At 34.5% G+C, this 21,381-nt stretch overlaps 2 protein-coding genes across 4 annotated transcripts; one reads left to right on the top strand and one right to left on the bottom strand.

Moving 5' to 3' along the window:
• Window positions 1-5,639: 5,639 nt before the first annotated feature.
• LOC114386273 (protein MAIN-LIKE 2-like) lies at window positions 5,640-7,531 on the top strand. Its single transcript, XM_028346236.1, has 5 exons — window positions 5,640-5,969; window positions 6,076-6,152; window positions 6,248-6,734; window positions 6,836-7,033; window positions 7,391-7,531. Exons 1-5 carry the CDS (start codon window positions 5,640-5,642, stop codon window positions 7,529-7,531), a joined length of 1,233 nt encoding a protein of 410 aa, XP_028202037.1.
• Window positions 7,532-8,798: 1,267 nt separating this feature from the next.
• On the bottom strand, window positions 8,799-13,897 carry LOC114387870 (lateral signaling target protein 2 homolog). 3 transcript variants are annotated; one of them, XM_028348099.1, is made up of 4 exons: window positions 13,683-13,897; window positions 13,065-13,480; window positions 12,215-12,947; window positions 8,799-10,195 (listed from the first exon to the last, which is right to left on the bottom strand). In XM_028348099.1, the coding sequence occupies exons 1-4, from the start codon at window positions 13,683-13,685 to the stop codon at window positions 9,101-9,103; spliced, it is 2,247 nt and encodes a 748-aa protein (XP_028203900.1). In that variant the 5' UTR covers window positions 13,686-13,897; the 3' UTR covers window positions 8,799-9,100. The 3 variants fall into 3 exon arrangements, with proteins under 3 accessions (XP_028203900.1, XP_028203899.1, XP_028203901.1); XM_028348098.1 differs by having other exon boundaries at window positions 8,799-10,198; window positions 13,683-13,895; XM_028348100.1 differs by lacking the exon at window positions 13,683-13,897 and having other exon boundaries at window positions 8,799-10,198; window positions 13,065-13,676.
• Window positions 13,898-21,381: the final 7,484 nt, after the last annotated feature.

The raw sequence follows: 21,381 nt of genomic DNA, 5'->3' as shown, positions 1-21,381 counted from the left end.
TATTTGTTTTGACTTGAGATGTTATTAGTATCCAAAATAAAACGTTTGAAACTCAATATCATTTTAAACCAACTTTTAAGAATGAATTTTTGTTTAAAAAGTGAGAATTATGATTTTAATTTTAAAACTGAATCAGGATAAATTTTTTTACCTCTCCATCTGATCCAATTTCCAAGTTTTAACGTTTTCTTTCTTTTTTAAAATTAAATAAATTTTAAAACTGTATATCGTTAATTGTGGAAGTGGGTAACACTATTTTGGTTAAATAAAAAATATTTTTAAAAGAAAAAATAAATTTAATGTATTGATTTTTTTAAAAAAAATTATGATAATTTTTAGAGTAAATTTTAAAAAATGAAAGTAGAATTCTTTTTTATTTTTTATTTTTATTTGTTTTAAAAAAAAATTAATAAATTTTAGAAAATTAAAAGTAGAACAATATCCTCTAGAAACACCACATAATTATAAATCTATTTTTAAAAATAGCTTTTATAATTTCAAAATCAACACTAAAAAAGTAATTTTAAAATCATTTATTTTTTAAAATAAAATTATGATTTTGAAAATTCCCATATTCCAAAAAAAAAACAAATCTTAATATAAAAAATATAATAGCAAAATAAAAATGCGCAATACAACGCATGTATTTTCACTAATAACAGTAAATAGAATTCTTTTAAATTCACATATACAAAACAGAATGGGATACAAGAATGGCAGAGAGAGAGGAAGGGAGAAGGAAAGACTCATATATATATATATATATATATATATATATATATATATATATATATATATATATATATATATATATATATATTTATTTATTTATTTTTTTTTCTTTTTTTCTTTTTTCAATCATTATTTTTTATCTAGAAAAAATGCTAGCAATTAACACACTTTTTAAATACACTTATTATTAATTAAAAACCAATTTAAATATGTTTTTAATTCCTAATTTTTTTTAAAAAAAATACTTTTTTAGTCTTGCAGTTAAATTATTCTCTTAATCCCTCAAATTCATAAAATATTATTTTTAATACCTCAATTTCACTTTGAAGATTAAAATAAAACGAGAAATATATTTTTTGAGTCCCTCAAATTCGCTTTGAAGGACTAAAAATAACATTTTATGAAATTAAAAGACTAAAAAGAATTAATTTTTAAATAAGAAATTAAAATTAAATTTTTTAAATCTGAGATATTACAAATATATCTAAGTCTTAATTAAAATTTATAGGGAATCTTAAATTTTCAACACACTTAATTTCTTCACCAATCAATATATGATCTTGGCGTCTCTAATCGGTTCTTGCATTTTTTTTGTTCTTTCTTATGAAACAATTCACACGAAATAGTTAATAGCTCTCAAAAGTAGCCATAGCTTATCATCTAAGAATATTTTCTGAATTTCCGTACAAAAATGGTAGCTTTTGACTACCCATGCCAAAAGAAAAAGCCGGGAAGATGACGAAACTCCAAAGACTATTCAAAAGGCACTTTATTTCATGATTGACAAGTTGCCCTAATTTGTGTGATTCTCCATCCACAGAGGACCAAACATCTATATATCTGCCAGAATTTATTCAATACACACCTTATATATGTGAACTTTTTTCTTTCTTTCCGACTTAGATAAAAGTATCAATGTATCATCATCGACAAACCTTTACATTTATCAACTTTTAAAATTAATGATGCCTATTCAGTATTGTTATTACTTATTGTCTTATTAATTAAATGTATGACGATTTTTTTTATAACGTATCTCCATTAATCTTTTTCTTAGTATGTTTTCTTGTAAGAATATTTATACATGTTAAGCAGATATATTCACTTTGGTATTAATTAATCTCTAAACAAGACTTAAATATGTGATTTTACTTAAAATGTTTGAGTTTAGTTTTCCTTAGACCAATAACTCGTTGGCTTTTAATTTGGTTTAAAAACAAGTTATCAATATCGGGATGAAAAGTTCACATCAATTTATTTTTTTATATTTCTTAAATTTGATTCCAAGTCTTTCAAAAAAAATATTTAAATCCAAATAGTTAAAAAAAAATTAGAGTTGTGTTTATAAACAATCATGTGTTCCTCCATTGCTAATTAAATTGGCTCAATGGAAATTTTATATAAATTATTAGATAATTTTAAACTACATGATCTCTCATTAATTTTCACATGACATGTAATCGTGTGTTATTAATTCTTTTATGCAAATCATAAAATTTAAATGTGCTAAACAAACATTGGTTGTAACAATGAACACTCTTAATGATCATGATCTATTTAATAATTTCTGCATATTGATATATTGAATTTAATTTTGTCAACTGCTTGTAGTCTTACGTGAAACTCAAGGAAATGACATTGACTTGATTCTAATTTGTGCAAGAGGTTTCCAACATACTTCTCAACTTATTCTCCAAAATTCTTCCATTTCTATTCTTCCATAAATTGTCAATAGTGACAACAAATATAAGAGACCAACTATGTTGATTATTCAGCACTTTAGAAGTTAAATTCACAAGCAACCAGTGGCCAATTTCCCCAAGCTTCCCCAACTTTGTGCAATTCAGAATCAATTCAATTCCATTCCCCAAGCAACCAATGTCATTGACTTGATTCCTTAAATTATCTATTACACAAAGACCACCCCATCTTCATCATTAAAGCAGAGTTAACATTTCTAGCAGCTTTCAAACCCAATCCACCCCAAGCTTTAGGCTTGCAAATATTCTCCCAGGCAACTGTATGAACTCGTCTCTGATTCTCATTGTCTCCCCAAATGAAAGCTCTACACTATTGATCAACTTCATCACATTGATCTAGGCCAGCATGCAGTTTGCATAGCATAGGATGGGAGAGCTTGTAACACAGATTTCACCAAAGATATTTTCCTATGTCCTTCGTGCAATGAAAGCCAAACTTATCACTTAAGATGCTTCTATTTTGTCTGGTCACATTCATAGAAAAGAAAATTTGAGTATATCTCTATTAATCTTTTGGCCTGAACTGCAACAAAACAAGTCAAGAATGTGATTAATAACCTCAACCTGATCAAGGCTTGCCTCAGCAAATAGAAGCAAATCATCATCAAAGGCCAAATGAGACAGCTTCGTTATGTCTTATCTGATCAATTTTCATATAGCTAGTTACTTCTTTAAAATGCTTTAAAGAAATAGTAGAAGTATGAAAAAAACTAAATTGAACTTTAATTCCTTCATGGTAATTGCCGTTAATTAGCCTCTTAACCTTTTGTAGGTGCCCATGATTTATGAAATGTTGTCCATGGCTTTTGAACCTCATCAAAATATATGGATCTGACATCTCTATAATTTTTAACCAGCTTGAGAGCTTTTAGTTGTTGTGTGATGCTATTTAAACAACATAATAAATTTTCACTTTAATCCTACCCAATTTAGCTAACTTAATTTTAGTTGTACGAGGAGCTTTAATCTACTCCATCAACTTCATTATTTGTTTTATTTTGAATGAATCCAGTTTAGTTTCTAAATGACGTGACAGCTATGTTAATTTAAGTTCATCTCTTCGTTATGTCTTATCTGATCACTTTAGCAGAGTATCTTAATAAGATATTTATAAATTCCATATGACACTTATATATGATCCGCGTGTGCATGGGAAGGTTTAAAGTTAGATGTGAAAAATCATAAATCTTCTATGTAATCCCTGAATTTGACACCTATTGTCATAATATTAGTTCTTGAACGTGACATTCACTATCATATTAGTCCCTCAATTTGGCATTTATTATCATATCAATCCCTCAATTTGACGAAATTAAAAAATTATTAAAACATTATGTTTGTTATCTTTAATAAAGTGTCTTAGTTGTAACACTTCATACCACACACAAGAAATGACATTCGTGTTCTGATCAATTAGAACTAGAATTTTGCACCTTTATATATTGCACTTTCACTGTGTTTCTTATAACTACTATATCTTTGCCTTTGAGAATTCAAGAGAAAGACGAGTTCTATCTTTACCTTTAATTTAATTAGATTAAATTAAATTGTAGGATTTATGAATTTGTTTGGTCTAATTCAAAATGGAAGGAATGGAATTATAATTTGATTATAAAATTAAATGTAATATAATTATAATTCAATGGTTTTTTTGGTTTAGAAATCTTAGTATACCTTGAAGGAATGAAGGTTGATGCTAGGTGCACCCAACATTATTATTGGTGCATCCAACACTTAATGGTAAAAGTCAAGAATACCCCTGTGTATTCTTTAAAAACTTTTGTGCACACCATCCTTTTCTTCTTCCGCCAGTCTCCCTCTTCTGCGAGCTGAGTGTCCTTCTTCCGCGAGCTGAGTCTCCTTCTTCCGTGAGCCTGAGTGTCGGTTCGGCTACTGCGACTGTGTCTTCTTCTTTCGTTCTTCGTGAGCATTATTGGCGGCATTATCGTGGTGGTTTTTCTCTTCCGGCAAGACGTGCATGGAGCTTTTTCTCTTTCGGTAGGACGTACATTGTGGTGCTCCACCATTGAGGTAAGCCTATTGTCCCTTTGCTTGTGTCGTTCTGCTTCCATTTTTGCTTGTCATTGTGATGTAGTTGATCCGCATAGGATTTAGGTCATCCGCAGTAAAGACAAGGTAGGACGTAGTTGATCTGCAAGCAGGTTAGGGATCAAGTTGATTCGCAATAATCTATTTTAATTTTAAAAAGTGAAAATTAGGTTATAATTTATGAAAAATGGTTTTTAATAAGGGTTTAGGGTTACTTTTAAGGCTTTTAGGCTGAAGTATGATATTGTATAATGTTTGTTTAAGATATTGGTTTGGTTTTGAGGCTTTTTGGTTTGTATTGTATAATGTTTGTTTAAGATATTTTGGTTGGTGTGAATTTATATTTTGAAGGTTTCAGTGGTCGACTTATACTATGTATTGGTTTATTACTTTATTTATATCTTGTATGCTAGTGAATAACAAATTGAAAATAGGAATACAAACTATTAAGTTGTAGCACTACTTTGAACACAAACTATTAAGTTTTGCTGAAAGTTTCTCCTACTTTTGTGTTTGAAGGCCTTAAATTTAGTCACTCATTAAAATCCCAAAAGCATGGTAAAAAAGATTAGAATCCTGTAATCTTTTTTAAGGGCTTCTCATATGGTGCTTTTCATGTGCCTAAAAAAGATTAGAACCCTTAAATGTAGACAAGAATTTCTTATGATGCTTCTCATATTCCTGAAAGCAGTAAACTAATTAGCTCCAAAACTTCCTGAAATTGTTGTATAATAGATCATTAACCACAAAACAGAATGATAAACTATCTTAGCAATAAGAGAAATAAATGGTGCCGCTTGGATGCCACAAACATTTAAAGTACTGAACCCAACCATTAAGTAGTCAAACATTGATCCTAGATTCAGTAAGTTGAATAAAGTTTTTAAAAAAATAGTAAAAAAAATTTAACATCTAGACTTGAATCTTGAGAAACTCATTTTCCTCCCTCAACAAAGACTGCCAATGTGATTTTGGACTTGACATTGGGCATATAGAATATCTAAACTACAGTCCTTGTCTACCACACTTTAAACAAGTTAATATTGTGATGAATTTGTGTGGTTTAGTGATGGAGTTTGTGGTAGATATTTGCATATCATGGTTAGGATTAGAGGCTTAGGTCGTGCCTTAGGTAGGATTATTGGCAGAGCTCTGGGGAGAGAGGATAGTCATGATTCTGATGATGCTCCCCAGCGGCGAAGGCCTACCGCATCGGCACGCAGGCAACAGGGAGTTGTCACTGTTGCTGAGGACGAGCCTGTGGTACCTGTGGATGACCCTGTGGTAGCTGCCGATAAGCCTATGGTAGCTGCAAACGTACATGACACTGGTGCAGATGAGCCTGAGGGATTTCCAGGTGGACTGAGTGACCCATCGGTGCTTACCAAGTATGTTGAGCATGTTGCAGCCAGCGTATGGAGCGAAGAGGTATTTATAATTTTCAATATTTGTTAAGTATGTGTTATTATTGAAATTTGTGTTCCATTAAAATATTATGTTAATAAATTGTCTGTTCCTTTATACTTGAATTCAGGAACAACCTGAATTAAAGTTATCCTTCCATGGGAGGAAGGTGCAGAAATTAGGTAGGCCTGTTCCTGCAATTGAGGGGTTAGTTGCTGGCACAGGACTAAATCCTTTGATCGTGTGTTCAGAGACACCGGCGATCGGGGACTTATATCCTCATTTGTGGAGAGGTGACAAAGGGAGACTAGTAGTTTCTATCTTCCTGTGGGGGAGGTTACCATCACCCTGGACGACGTGACATCTCTTCGTCATCTTCCCATAGCCGGTGCCTTCCATACCTTCCAGCCTCTGCACATCGACGAGGCGGTCTTGATGTTGGTTGACTTACTACTGGTCTTAGGAGAGGCAGCCAGGGCCAAGACAACACATTGTCATGGACCATACGTACGCCCATCTTGGCTACGAGATATATATCAGCGCAAATGTCAGGCCAGACATTGGACAGCTGCAGCTCGTGCCTATCTTCTTCATCTTCTAGGTTGCATTCTTTTTGCTAACAAGAGTGCAACCCATGTTCATGTTGTCTTCTTAGACGCTCTGCGTGACCTCAGTCAAATTGGGATGTTTGCATTGGGAGCTACTGCCCTAGTGCATATGTACGATCATTTGAATGATGCTTGTATTAGCACCAACCGACAGCTTACTGGTTACATCATCCTCTTACAGGTAATTAATATGTTTATCATAAGTTAATTACAACAATGTTTCAAATAGGGTAATTTAGACGTTCATTTGAAATTTGTATGATTTTCATGTAATGTTTGTAGTGTTGGATATATGAGCATTTTTCGTCAGTTGCGGAGTGCATCGCTGATCCGAACTACGACGAGGTGTCACCACGTGCATGCTGGTGGATTGCGACGAAGGCAATTGTGAAGACCAAATCTACAGCGACGTACAGGCAGTGTCTGGATCAACTCAGGATTCCTGATGTCTACTGGATGCCTTATGGGAAGCATCGACCGGTCCGGGAGTTTCATTTGATTTCATGCTTTTCCGGTCGACTCCGTTGAGGGCCTGTTGCTGTCAGACACCGACCAGAGAGGGTCATGCGCTAGTTCGGATACGTCCAGAGTATTCCTGCACAACCTATCAATTCATGGGAGTCATTTGATGAAATAGACGACAGGTGGATACACTACTCAGACCATCTTGCGCCAACAGGTGAGATGTGTATTGTGCCAGGTCAGTGTGTGGTCGACTACATGGACTAGCCCAAACATGCAGTAGTAAGTTTTACTATTTGCTTAGTTGTACCAATGTCATTTACGTCAATTATTTTAATACTAATTTGTCTAATTTGTTTGTTTTCTATTTCACAGGAGGCTTGCCATGCGATTGTTGAAAGGTTGGAGCGTCTGCTCAACCTTAGGATAGTCACAGAAGGCACAGAGACATATGAGGTCATGGAAGACTGCATTAGGATTGTCAGGTCTCGACATAGACAACGCACGAATCAGTAGTAGTGTCTTTACACATTTTATATTATCATATTTGGACGATGTATATACTTTTCTTGTATTTGAAAACATTTAATTTTTTATTGAACATTTTGTATATTTTAAGTCATTTTGGTTTATAATATTAGTGTTTTCATTTAAATCTTATTCTTAAATTACTTGATTTGAAATTCGTCGAAATAGTATAAATGTGATTCCAAATTGAAGCAAACAACTAAAAACTAATTTGAAATAATACAATATGGATGTAACTAATTAAATTTTTTTTTTCTAATTCTCTAACTAAAAACTATTTTGAAGCAAACTACCTCATTTCTATCTCATCAATATTATTTTTCATTTGATTTTATTATAAAAATATTGAAACATAAATCACATCATTTTTAAATCACTTTTAATTTAATTTATTTTCAATTCATTTAAAAATAATTTTCAATTTAAATTATTAAATAATAATTAATAAATTTTATGATAATATTTGTAATTAAATTTTCAGTAAGATTATGAAATTCTAAAATATGTATAAGCCTTACGGATCAACTTGATCTGTAAGATGGCTTATACGGATCAAGTTGATTCGTAAGACGCTTACGGATCAAGTTGATCTGTAAGCTTCTTGCGGATCAACTTGATCTGTGTAAAGAAGAAAATAACATGGACAATTTGGGCATTTTTGAAAAGTGCACGAACAATAATGTTGGGTGCACCTAACATCAGCCAGGAATAAATTGCTTGTATCTTTTGGGTTGAACCAAAAATAAAAGATAAGAAAGTTAAAGTTAAAGGCAAAATTATAAATTTGGTCCCCTGTTTGTCTCAAATTTACAATTATGATCTCCTTATAATTTTTATTCATGAATTTAATTTCCCATTTTTTTACAATCCCGTTATTTTAGTCTCTAACCCCGAAATTGGACGTTGACGACTACTAATCAATGTTGATCGTCACGTGTCACATTTTTATTAGATGTTGACCTCCATGTGTCGCATATTTATGGGACGTTAATTTCATGCACCTAATTAAGGTCAACCTATAATAAAATCATGGCACATGACGGACATCGTCCAATAAAAACACGACAAGTGACGATCAACGTTGACAGATAACAATCAACATCCAATTTTAAGATTGGAAACTGAAATAATGGGATTAAAAAAATAAGAGGATTAAATTCATGAATTAAATTATAGGGGACCAAAATTGAATTCTAAGATAAATAGGGAACCAAAATGTACAATTTTGTCAAAGTTAAAAGAGTAACAGAGGTGCTGACCAAATCGAGCACAAGCAGTGACTATGCTTTCCTGTTAAACCAAAAAATCAAGAAAAGCAGTCCCCAAGAGGACAATGTTGTTACAAGGTTTTACCCGAAATCAAAATACTGTTACATGTACCAGGCAACTGACTACAGGCTATAGCTGATCAATAAATTAGCAGTATAAAACAAAGAAAGAAACACATGCTTTGACAATAATAATAGTAATAATAATAATAATAATAATAATAATAATAATAATAATAATTAATATACAGGAGAGGAACAAAAGAGGCTAACTATGAAGCTTTGGAAATCATTTCTTGGAACGTTTTTTGGGTCGCTTATCCTTGCCAGCACTAGCACTACTTTCTCTCCCACGCTTTGCAGAACCTGCATTTGTCTCTGCTGCTTTCTTTGGAGGTCTACCAACACTTCTCTTTGACTGTGAGTTGTTCTCAACATTCTTACTATTCCTTTTATCTCCAGACCCTGAACCTCCTCCAACGTTATTATGCCTTGATGCCCTTTCTTTCCCTTTATCCCCTTTTCCATTGTTCACCATTTTCTTCTGCTCTTTGACACCATTACCACCTCCACCACCCTTGCTGCTGCTACTACTTCCTCCACCGCCGCCGCTTCCACCACCACCACTGCCACCGCTACCACCCTTTGATGCTTCCGCCGAAGTGTTGCGCTTAATCCTTTTCAAGAAATCTGCAGCTGCATTCCTCTTCTTGTCTGGCCCTCCCTCTGCTTTGCTCTTCTCCGGTTTGACGGTCTCCGATGGCTTGTTCCCCGAGGACCCTGTCTTAGGAGTGGAGTTAGAGGATGGTTTCTTGTTATTATTATTATTGAGGTTCTTGTAGCTCCTCCTCAAGCTTCTTGCTCCAGTGACAGGCTTTTCCTTAGCCTTGGGAAGCTCCTCTTCGTCTGTATCAGAAGAAGAGGGTTTCATGGGTGGCTTTGCATCAGATGATGGCCTTTCCTTCTTGTCATTGAAGGTGGGTTGGTCACCCTTTTGGCCAAAGGTGGCCGAGGAAGGTTTGGCTAACATTGAACTGCGTTTGCGGCATACCAATATAGGACCAGAGGCTTTGTTCTTGGAAATGAGAGAATCTGGTTTAGCTAATGATGCATTTGGTGGGAGTGAATCGTTCTTCCGGGGGATAGGATCGGATTGTGCTTGGCCGTGGTTCTTCATCTCCGTGGTGGCAAGGCGGTGCAGCTGCCGCCCTACCTGTGATTCCAGGGTGTCATGGGAGAAGAACACGGTGGCGTTGGTGAAGAGGAGGAGGAGGTCGCGGAAGAATGCACTGGTGCATGAGGAATAGTGACCCTTTTGGAGTCTCAATTGTATGGTTTCTAAGTCCATGGGCTGTTTCACTAGGTCTTTGTATCTATCGGTATCCTGCTGCAACAAGAGACCAAACCAAATTTTACTAAAGTGTCATAATTGCACGAACCTACATCTGATATCCTATTCGTGGTTAAATTTTCAAACATAAAATATCCTGCAATTTAGAAATTTGTCGACTCGTTGATAAAACATATTTGAGTATCTAAATGAATTATTATAATAGAGACAAGAAAACATTTGATTACATTTGCAATTAATTTTTGGGATGTATTTAGCATCAAAATAAAATATTCTTTAAACATAAAGATATGAGAGGGTGCACGGGCACGGGAACAAAGAGGGAAAGAGCACAAAAAAATAGGGCCCATTCGTAATTCCACTACCGTACAGATTTTCTTCTTTATTATCAAATCCAAACATTAAGAGCTTACTGCCAATACGGTAACGTTCCCGTCCCGTCCAATCCACACATTCCATTAGACTAAGACATTAAATTGATACTCGATCATATTATAGTTATGTTATGAAATGTTAATTATTATTTATTATATTAACTTCATTGATATCTAATTTTATATTTTCTATACATGTTTTTTAAATGAATAAATAAATGTGTAAAATAAATTTATTTCTTTATCTGTCAATAAAATGTTTAACATAATTTATTATTCATGATAATAAAAGAAACATATACTATTTAAAAAAGTTTAATATTAATTAATGTAAAGAAATAACGTGTATATTTAAAAAAGAAAAAAGAAAACACGTAACATTAACAAGAGAATATTTATATTTATAATAAACAAAATTCACTCTTGGAAACAAAAAAAGCATTCAAATTTGATTTTCAGAGAAGACACAGTTGGATGATTACGACTTGTGAACAAACACGTCACCGCCGCGAAGCATGGGCGCAAGAAAAGGGAAGAAAAAAGAAAAGGGGTTAATAACAATGATTTAAAAATAAGCTTGGTCATGAGGAATTATTTTGGGTCGTAGTAGTGAATAGTATATATAGCCCAAACAGATTAGTTCGTGGGCTTAAGGTGATTCGGTCTGAAATAATTTGTGAACACGTTGCATGGAGTTGCACCCAATCCTGGGCTCACGAAAAAGCACGTGCTCAGCTAAACCATAATATGGTAATATTCTTACTTTAGTTTGTTTCCCGAAATTAGGGGGGAAAATAAAGTATTTTTCTCCAACGGGAAAATTGCGTGAATTCGCCATTTTGAATTTATTCTATTTTGGCCATAGGATACTATGATACTATATTGATATATTAAATATATATATATATATATATATATATATATATATATATATATATATATACACACATTCGAAAATAATAATCTTGCATGTTTCACATCGAGACACTTAAGGCATCTGCGAGACCCGATAGGTTTAATATTTATATATACTTACTATATGCATAATACCATGTAAGTATATAAGAGGTTTATGAAATTATTTATCCAAATAATGTAATTAAGTTTTACTTTCTGAGATAGATATTTAATGAAATTGGGTATTGATCTCTTACTTAAAATAAGGGCCATGAAACAATAGAAACATGACCATGTGTCATGTATACTTACCATTTTCGGCCTTTAGAAACCATCAAATCCCTAACTCCACTTAATCCCTAGAAATAGAAACCGTTACTCTATTCATTTTTTGTTTCCCAAATAAAACTAATTATTTCACCAAGCTTTCACGATTTTTATTTTATTTTTTATGGTTTCGTCCATTTTATTCACAAACTCCGTTGCCCATAAAAAACTAATCTGTTTCAAAAGTGGTCCCTTTTGTTGGACAGTCACGATTTTGAGAACGTATCCGCTTCTTGCTTGCAATTAAATCTTGCAAACTTTTTTATTTTCTTTGAAAAAAATTCACATAACATCATCATATATATTTTTTCAACGTGCATGCATGTATTATTAAAAATGAAGTAGTTTTATTTTTTTAATAGAAAAAATGAGACATTATTGTTATTTTTTTTCTTCAAAATTTTGAAAGAGGGTGGAAATACCGGTTTTATCCAAAAAGTTGTAGATGGAATACCTGGCTTTCAAGACGGCGCTCGAACAACGAGCTGTGCTCGTGCCCCTTGATCAACTCCAAAACCCCAACCAACGGTTCTGATTTCACCGTTGCCAACTCGTCGTTCTCCGCCGGAGATGAGGCGCCACCGCCGCCGGAAACCTCCTTCCTCCGCCGTGTCTTCCTCTTCCTCGTCAAGCTCGCGGAGCTCTGCACCTCGCTGCTCTCCCTCGTCCCTCCCTCGCCCGAGTGAGCCACCGAGTCATGTAACTCGGACGAGTTATCATCCTCCTCCACTTTTCTCTCTTCACTCGGAGGCACCGACTCGCACGTTGGCACCTTCGCCAACGCATCGTAGCTTCCGTTATTCGATTCCTCTCCAACCGGTTTTCCCTTCCGCAAGACCGGATCCGGTTCAAGCGAACCGGTTTGAACCGGAGCCGGTCCGGTTCCTGCCTTCGCGTCGCCGTCTCCGGTTTTCTCGAACCGCGAACCGGTCGAGTTGGATTCGTTAACCGATTGGTTCTCCCGGTCCGATTCGTCGCCCATGGTTGGCAACGTCTTGTCTGTGTTGTTTGCGGTTCTCTCCTCCGGTTCAGAATTCGCCGGTCCAGCCTCGTCAACTTCCCCGCCGGTTTTGTCGTTTTCCGGCCGCAACTCGCCGGAAACCGCCAGATCTGGTTTCTTGTCGTCCTTTCCGTCTTTCTCCTTCGTTTTCTCCTCCTCTAACCTCTTCACCTCCAACTGCAACGACCTTCACAAAAACAAAAAGACAAAAAAATTAAAAGAAAAATGTTAAATACCGAAATTAGATCTAAAACCTGAAAAGAATAAAATATTATGAGGAGTTTTTTTATTTGCGGAGATTTACAGGATGGAAACGTCGCTGCGTTGGACCTCGCGGCGGAGCTCGGCGACGCGGAGTTTTCGCAATTCGTCGAGCCAGGGGACGTGATCGGAGATAGCAGCGGCGCCGCCGTTCTGGCGCGACGGCGGAACGTCGTCGTTGCATTGGTCGGCGAATCGGCGGCTGAGATCGTCAAATTTCTGCTCGCAGTGGTGCGCGGTGGCGAGGAGGCGCGTGGTGCGCGACTGGACCTCCATGGCGACGGCGTCCCAGTCCTTGAAGCCATGGCGGTTCACGGCGCACGCTAGCAACAGCTCCTCCCACGTGCCCCACACTTCGTTACGGTGTTGTTGCTGCTGCTGCTGTTGGTGGCGGTGATGGTGGTTCTTCTCTATGTCCGGTTCTGATTCTACCTTGTGATTTTGGTGGTTTTCCATACGCTACGAGAAAGAAGAAGAAGAAGAAAAAAAAAAAAAAAAGATATTGTGGTTTAACCATAAAACTTTCTCTTCCAAACACCCGCGAGCTTCTTCTCACACCTCTTCAAATCCAACCCTTAATTAATATATTTTTAAAAAATAATATTTATATTGAGAAATTAAATTAAATGAATTAATTAAAATAAAAAAGACTAAAACCAACCATTAGGGTTTGTTTATGCTTATGGCTCCTAACGACAAGTTGCTCTTATTTGGTCGTGTGTGTTCTCGATGTTGTGTATGTGTGGTGAGTTTGTGGATTTTGGTTTGGGGTTGGGGTTTTGTTTTCTTTCGTTCTTTGCGTTGAATAGCGTCGTGGTGTTGTGTTGTGTTGTGTTGTGTGTGAAGTGTTAATATGTACCAACACTACACGGGCCTCACTTCACCACATTATTTGAATCAAGCACGTAACTAATTAGAAGAGAGTTTTGCTTTCAAACAAGTTGCGACACTGACCTCAAAATTGAATCGCCAATTTCCCCCATTCGTCAATTCGGGTTTTCGTGTATATTGGACTCTTGACCCGTTTTTGGTTGTTTTTCTAAAGGGTGTTGCTAGGTGCACCCAGCATTTCTCTTTTTTTCCAATTTTGCCCTTTGTTTTTTCCGTAAGATTTTATGAAAGAAGCCTCTTCCGCACCTCTTCTGTAAGAGTCCCATAACTCTTACGGAAGACCCTCTTCCGTAGGATCTTATGGAAGAAGTTCTTCCATAGAATCTTACAAAAGAAGGTTCTTTCGTAGGATCTTACGGAAAAGGGTCTTCCGTAAGAGTTTTGTAACTCTCCCGGAAGAAGTTCTTTCGTAAGAGTGTTACCGAAGAAGTTCTTCCGTAAAAGTCTTATGGAAGATGTATGGAAGAGGTTTCTTCTATAAGATCTTATGAAAAAAGTGTAAAGGACAAAATTCAAAAAAAGGAGAAATGCTGGGTGCACCTAGCAACACCCTTTTTTAAAATGTTTGGTGTTGTTGTTCGTTGGTCCAATGTGGAGTTCTTATTATTGTATCTGTCACGAGGCCATTCAAGTATAATACAATTTCGATCTAATAACGTCCTGAAAGACGTAATTCGGATTCGGTCGCGATCTTCAGGGATGAAAAATATTGTTTGTAGATCTTCTTCTTCTTCTTTTTTCCTTTTGTGTGTTGTTATTGTTTTTCCAAAAGTTCAAAAGTTTTTTTCTTTTTAAAATCTTAACTTTGTTAAAAGTCTAACTTAATTAGTTTGACATAATTGACATAATGTATAAGTTATTATGAAACATAATGGATAAAAAAAAATAAGTTTTATTGTAATTTCATTCATTAATGTTTCCCGCCAATGTTGTACCTAAATCAGTTCTTAAATAAAGATATATTTCATGGAGGGATTTATCTCCTATAATTATAAAACGTGTATATATTACAATTGAGTATGGATGAATTCGTACAATATTATTCTGTATATAAAGGCAATACTATCAATTACTATTAATTTTTTCATCAATAATTAAGATCACTTACTTTATATTTAAACTGATTTGCTTACTTTAAAAAACCGAATTTGCAAGAGTTTTAAAACTCTTTAAAACTTTCTTTATTTCAATTTCACATAATTCTCACATCTCCAAATGTACCACGTAATTGATGGAAAGGATGGAAAACAGTTTTAGAACGACAATAAATGTAAAAGGGTATTTATTATTTAATTAAAAATTACGTCATTAAAATTTTAAAAAAATAGTAATTTATTTTTAATAATTAAAAACATTAAGTAGAATATATTAAAATTTCTTCAATCAATACCTTTAAAATTCTCGTTATCAAGTTTAATATATTAGCAAGCTTTATTGTTTAAAATAATTTGTGGAATCTATCATTCGATCAGAATGAAGCCTACCGCACTAGGGTGATTGGATGCTCATTTGGTGCGTAAAAAATTCACAGAAAATGAAGCTTTTATATTATGGAGAATGGCTAGGAAGTGTCTACCAACAAAACAACATCTCATTTCCAAAGATGTTCAATGCCCTAGCACCTGTCCTTTTTATGATAACAATCAAGAATATACTTGACATCTATTTTTTGGATGCGATCACACGAAGGTCTGGCAAGTTTTAGGTTTATGGACATTTATTTAGCAAAAAATTATGAAGCACGGACATTATACAGTCCCTTGTCGTATCCGGTGTCCGACACGCATCCGTGTCAGTGTTCGACATTGACACGACACCCGTACTACGTTCTATATTTTGGACATTACAGGTATCCATATGTCCGTGTCCGTGTCGTGTCCATGTCGTGTCCGGTGTCCGTGTCCGTGTTGGTGCTTCATGGTGCAGAAGATTGCTTTGAAGCTTTATTCATGTTGTTGAGAATTCTCCCAAACTTCAAGGTTAACCTAGCAACCATTTCCTGGTGCTGTGCATGTGCATGGCGTAGAATGAATGAAAAGGTATCAGATGGTACGGTATTTATATAAACATCCTCGAATGTGTTTGATAGAACCTCTAAGGAAGCTGTTTGTGATTGCCAATTAGATTGAGCTTGTTGTATATATCCAACGTAATAAGTGCAGTGGTCACAACTTCCCTCGACTAGAAGGAACCAAATGTTATCTTCCTAAAGTGCAATATCAATGTTCCTACTTTTGCTGAAAATGGTTAGTTTGGTTTTGGAATTTGTTTGTGAGATTAAAGGGGCAATTTTGTTTCTGCCAAAACAAAGTTGGAATTATGGCGTACCCCCAGTGCATAAAGTGGAAGCCTTATATTTATAGAAGCCATTTCCTGGATACGTGACTTGCGGCTTGATCATGTAATAATCTTTGAGATTGAGTACAAACAAGTGGTTGATGCGAAGAATTGTACTAGTCTAAATCGCTCAAATTTTGATAGCATTTATGGCGAAATGTAGTCATATGATTCGGCATATTCAACACTCCTTAATTAGTTAGTTTTACCCGAATAGAAACAAATTAAGTTGCTTATACTCTAATTAGGACATCAAGATTTTATATTAATTACCATATTCGTGATTTTATTTCAACCTGAATTGAAGTCATGAATGAAATAATACAAGTATTTGGGTTAAAAAAATTCAACACGCTTAAATTTTACTGACATATTTACATATATAAATTTTGCTAAGTAATTGAAGAATACAAATGATTATCACTAATAACCTTTTTTATCACTATTTTTAAAACCAAAAAAATCTAAATGATTATCACTAATAAACTTTATTATCATTATTTTAAAAAATATTTAATTAAATCAGATATTCACAATAAACAAAAGAAGAAGAAGATCCAAAATAATTATCATTAACAAGGTTTTTTATTTTCTTAGAAAAAAATTAATTGCACAAGACCTTTTGCTATAATCAAATAGGAAGTAGATTCAAATTATTGTTTTTTTACTGAATAGAAGTAGATTCAAATTAATTATTATGACGGGCGACTTTTTTTAAAAAATGAATAAGGTCTTCCCAATAACCAAAATGAAGGAGATCCAATGGTTGTCATTAACAACCTTAGTGTTTTTTGTAATAACCAAATAGGAAGAAAATCTAAAATGATTACTACAAAATATCAAATTATCCTAGGCCTCGTGCTTTGCATTAGGCTATTATTTTTTGAATTTATAAGTGGTCCTTTTTTTCTTCCTAATGACCCTTGTTTATTGATGCATGATCTTATTAAATTTTGGATGATAGCATTAGTCTTCTGGTCTAGGACACTTGTATTTTGTATTAGTTGTTCAATCTTCTGTAATCTGATGGAACGTCCAATCACGTAGAACAGAACATCCAGTCTGGTGGTTTCATTAATATAAGTTGTGTTGTAATTATAATTGTTTTTTATTTTTCCGTTAAAACCATTTTAGATTAGACAATTAGTTATTGTCTCCTTTATAAGGAACTTTGTATTCTGGGTTCAATGAGCTTCAGAGTGCATTGAACCCCTTCATTGTAAATTCTGTTATTCGCAAACTTAACAATTTTGTGTGTTATCTCTCTTCTCCTTCTATCATTTGAGTTTTCCTATCTGAATAGAATCTCCCGTGTCTTTGCCAACAAATTGGTATCAAAACTTAGATTCAAGAACAGTTTCGCATTTGTTTGTGGTAGATCAAGTCATTAGTGATCAACCTTTTTGTTTGTTATCTGTTCATGTTGTGCCTTCAAGATTCTATCAAGAATATAGTCAACACAATCAAGATTGAGAAATTCACAAGGAAGAATAGCTTCAACCTTTGGTGCATCAAGATGTGAGCCTTGCTGAAAGAACAGGACATTTGGGCTTCTCTCTCTAGTCAATCATCGAAAATTGATAAGTCAATGCTTGAGTTACAAAAGGAAAAAATGAATTCACTAATTCTTTTATCTTTGTCTAATGAGGTTCTTTATGAAGTTTCTAAAGAACCAAGTGTTGTTGGGCTTTGGCTCAAATTGGACAAACTCTTCATGATGAAATCAATCTACTACAAATTGATTTTGAAACAACATTTGTTTGGCCTCTAAATGAGGGAAGGTATGCCACTAAAAGAACATTTTGATGAGCTAAACTTTGTTCTACATGACATTGATTTCAAGATGGAAGACGAAGATCTAGCAATGATTTTGTTAGCCTCTCTTCCTCTATCCTATGAAAAATTTTGTGAGTTCTCTTAGTGCAGGCAATGACTCCATTACATTTGAAAAAGTCAAGTCTAGTCACTATTCAAGAGAGCTTCGACTAAAGGCGTCTAAGAATGTTGATGAAGTCTATGCGTCTGAATTATCGATAATTGATTCTACTAAAGGGTAGAAGAAAAAGAAAAAGAAAGGAAAATGTGGCAAGAAAAGCAAAGCTGGCCCTAAGGACATCTGTAATTACTGCAAAGAACTGAGTCAATGGAAGCGAGACTATCCAAAGAAAGGAAGAAAAATTATGTTGTTGCTTTTGTTTAGAATGACTCATCATTGGAAAGCAACTTGGTTTTGGCTATTGGTGAACAACTACAACAACATTCTAAACAATAGGTATTGGACTCAGGTTGTTCTTATCATATGTGTCCACACAGACATTGGTTTGTGACATATGAGAATAAGTTGACAGTAACTTCCTCATGGGTAACAATACTTCTTGTAAGTATGTCGGTATAGGTTGTGCACAAATCAACATACATGATGGTGTTATTAAAACCTTAATTAAAGTTAGTCATGTTCTAGAGCTTAAGAAAAATCTTGTATCTATGGGTGTTATGGATTCGAAAGGTTTTTCATGGTGGGTTGAAGGTGGAGTTATGCATATCAAAAGTAAAGGGTAATCTTTGGTAATGTAGAGAACCAAGCAAGAAAATGTGTACATCCTTCAGGGGTCCACTATGATAGGCTCTATCTTTGTTGTTTCATAATCTGGAAGTCATGCGTCCAATGGCTAGTCTAAAAATTCTCTGTGGCATCTGCATTTGGGTCACATGAGTGAAAAAGGTCTGGATATTTTAAGGAAGCGAGACTTACTTGCAAATCGTAAAGTGAAACCTCTTCAGTTTTTTTAGCATTGCATCTCTGGGAAGCAACATCGAACGAAGTTCCCAAAGGTTATGCACACAACAAAAGCCATGTTGGACTACGTCCATTCAATGTTAGGGGCCTTTGAGAGTTCCATCACTGGGAGGGACAAGGTATTTCCTCTCCATCATCGATGATTACTCTAGGATGACATGAGTATTTATGATGAAATAGAAATTTGAAGCTTTCCAATTTTTCAAACATTGGACGATTCTTATAAAGAATCATACAGGAAAGACAATAAAATGTCTTAGGACTAATGGCTTGGAATTTTGATCTACTAAATTCAATGAATTTTGTAGAGATGAAGGCATAGCAAGACAGCGTATTGTATGTTATACTTCATAGTAAAATGAAGTAGTTGAAAGAATGAACAAGACCTTGTCAAAAAGGGTCAAATGCATGCTATGCAATTCATGCTTTAATAGGAGTTTCTAGGTCGAGATAGTCAACACAACATGTTATCTCGTGAATCGCTCACCATCCACCGCCATAAACTTCAAGACCCTTTTAAGGTATGGTCTAACAAACCAGTTGAATAATCAATGTTGAAGGTATTTGGATGTCCGACATACTATCATGTAAGTGAAGGCAAGTTAAAGCCCAGAGGCAAGAAGGAATTCTTTATGGGCTATGGAGATGGAGTCAAAGGATTCCTTGACATCATATACCACTTCATTCATTCTAAGAAGAGGGTAGAAGTCCCAAAAGTTAATACATGGGAAAGTCCAACTGATATGTTCACAAAAGCCTATTTCAAGAAGCAAGTTCATGCATTGTTAATATCATAGGAAAACATAAAAAAAAAGTCATGAACAGTATAATTTTGTAAATCCTAATAAAAAAATTTATCTTTTAGTTTCAAAACAACTAACATTAGGAGGGGAAGGTTGCGGGTTGGACTTCTCTACTAACAAAACTAGCATTCTAACAAGTAACATTTGTCGATAAAAAAGTATAAATCAAAATATGATGTAACATACTTTTTTCTATAATTTTTTATTTATAAATATTAAATAATTTAGTATATTGTTTTATTTTTGGCTTACTACTATTTCGATTGATGTTCTTAATAACTGTGCTATAATTATATTTTGGCTAAGCTAAAATAATAAAGAAAAGAATCATATTAATTAGTTTAGTAAAATACTCCGAACTTAAATAAATTAAGAATTGTGTGTAAATTAAAATAAAGTTTTAAATATTAAGATGTGGTTTAGAAAAAAAATCATTTGATGTGTGAAAAAAGAGCAGAAAGTTAAATTAACCAATTTGATGAGGATTAAATAAGTTAATTAATTAAGTGAGTTGATACTAAATTAGATTGAGGTAGGTGTTAGTGATTTTTTTTTTGGCTCAAAATAGAGCCCAACTGAGATTTTTTTTTCAATCTTCTCCATCCAAGGGGAGTTACTATTTACACTCCTCTTGATACTAATACATTCCCTTTATATTATTTTTTTTTCTTAGAATACACTGGAAATTAATCTTGCATTCTCATGTCTATAATTTTTCTAGCCTCTTCAACTACCGAATGCATTCCTCTGTCAGTCTGTCATGTTTCTCCACAATCAAATTAATGTTGTGTTCCTCTACCATTGCGGTAACCGCTGACCACCAATTACTTTGGCTTAAAAAACTTTCAAAAATGAATAAATCACTAACATGACAAGGAGTGAATCCACAACTAAAGAGGCCAAAAGAATTACACAACAAGGTGTGAAAAATACCTATTAAAGAGACATAAATAAGTCCCTAAACTTTGAAGATTAATTTTCAAGATACTTTGTGTCTTAGTAAATAGCAGTGTAAAAGGTAATTTCCCTTCTTTCAGTTGGACCATGCATTTATTTAGGGTCCATATTCCACGGGCTATTTCTTAGTGTGTTACTATTAGCCCGTACAAAAAATACTATTGGTCCCTACAACCACATAAAATTACCATTTTGCCCCCAATTTCATATAATTCCCTACCCCTCCCTTTTTCCTCTTCCTTTCTCCCCCAACGAGACCCTCCTCCTTTCTCCTTCTCCTTCCATTCCAAAACCCTTCCCTTCCCTAAAACACACAAGACCCTTCCCTTCCCTTCTCCGCCTCTTGCACACTTTTTTGCAACGGTATTTTTTCCCGCAAATTTATGTTAAATGGAATCATGATTCTGTTATAGATAATGCATTCCAACAGAGACAAAGGCTACAATGGCGACAAACGCAGGTGCCAGGGAGAAGTTGATGTGGTTGGTAGACGTGTTGTTGTATTGAGTCAGACTCCTATGTTTGGGCTACCATGGCTTATCTATCCGGTTGAGATCACACCAACAATATAAACA

The sequence above is a fragment of the Glycine soja genome, chromosome 15 (assembly GCF_004193775.1).
Source record: "Glycine soja cultivar W05 chromosome 15, ASM419377v2, whole genome shotgun sequence".
Taxonomy (NCBI): Eukaryota; Viridiplantae; Streptophyta; class Magnoliopsida; order Fabales; family Fabaceae; genus Glycine; species Glycine soja.
The sequence above is the reverse complement of the archived record's forward strand: the minus strand, read 5'-3'. Positions and strand labels throughout refer to the sequence as shown.

Coding starts and splice junctions, on each gene's coding strand:
- LOC114387870 (XM_028348098.1), bottom strand. Junction 12,948..13,064: donor CGCAGCGACGTTTCCATCCT/GTAAATCTCCGC, acceptor GTTTTTGTGAAG/GTCGTTGCAGTTGGAGGTGA. Junction 10,199..12,214: donor AGCGCCGTCTTGAAAGCCAG/GTATTCCATCTA, acceptor CTCTTGTTGCAG/CAGGATACCGATAGATACAA.
- LOC114386273 (XM_028346236.1), top strand. CDS start 5,640: ATGGTTAGGATTAGAGGCTTAGGTCGTGCCTTAGGTAGGATTATTGGC. Junction 6,153..6,247: donor CCTGTTCCTGCAATTGAGGG/GTTAGTTGCTGG, acceptor GAGGTGACAAAG/GGAGACTAGTAGTTTCTATC. Junction 6,735..6,835: donor GTTACATCATCCTCTTACAG/GTAATTAATATG, acceptor TAATGTTTGTAG/TGTTGGATATATGAGCATTT.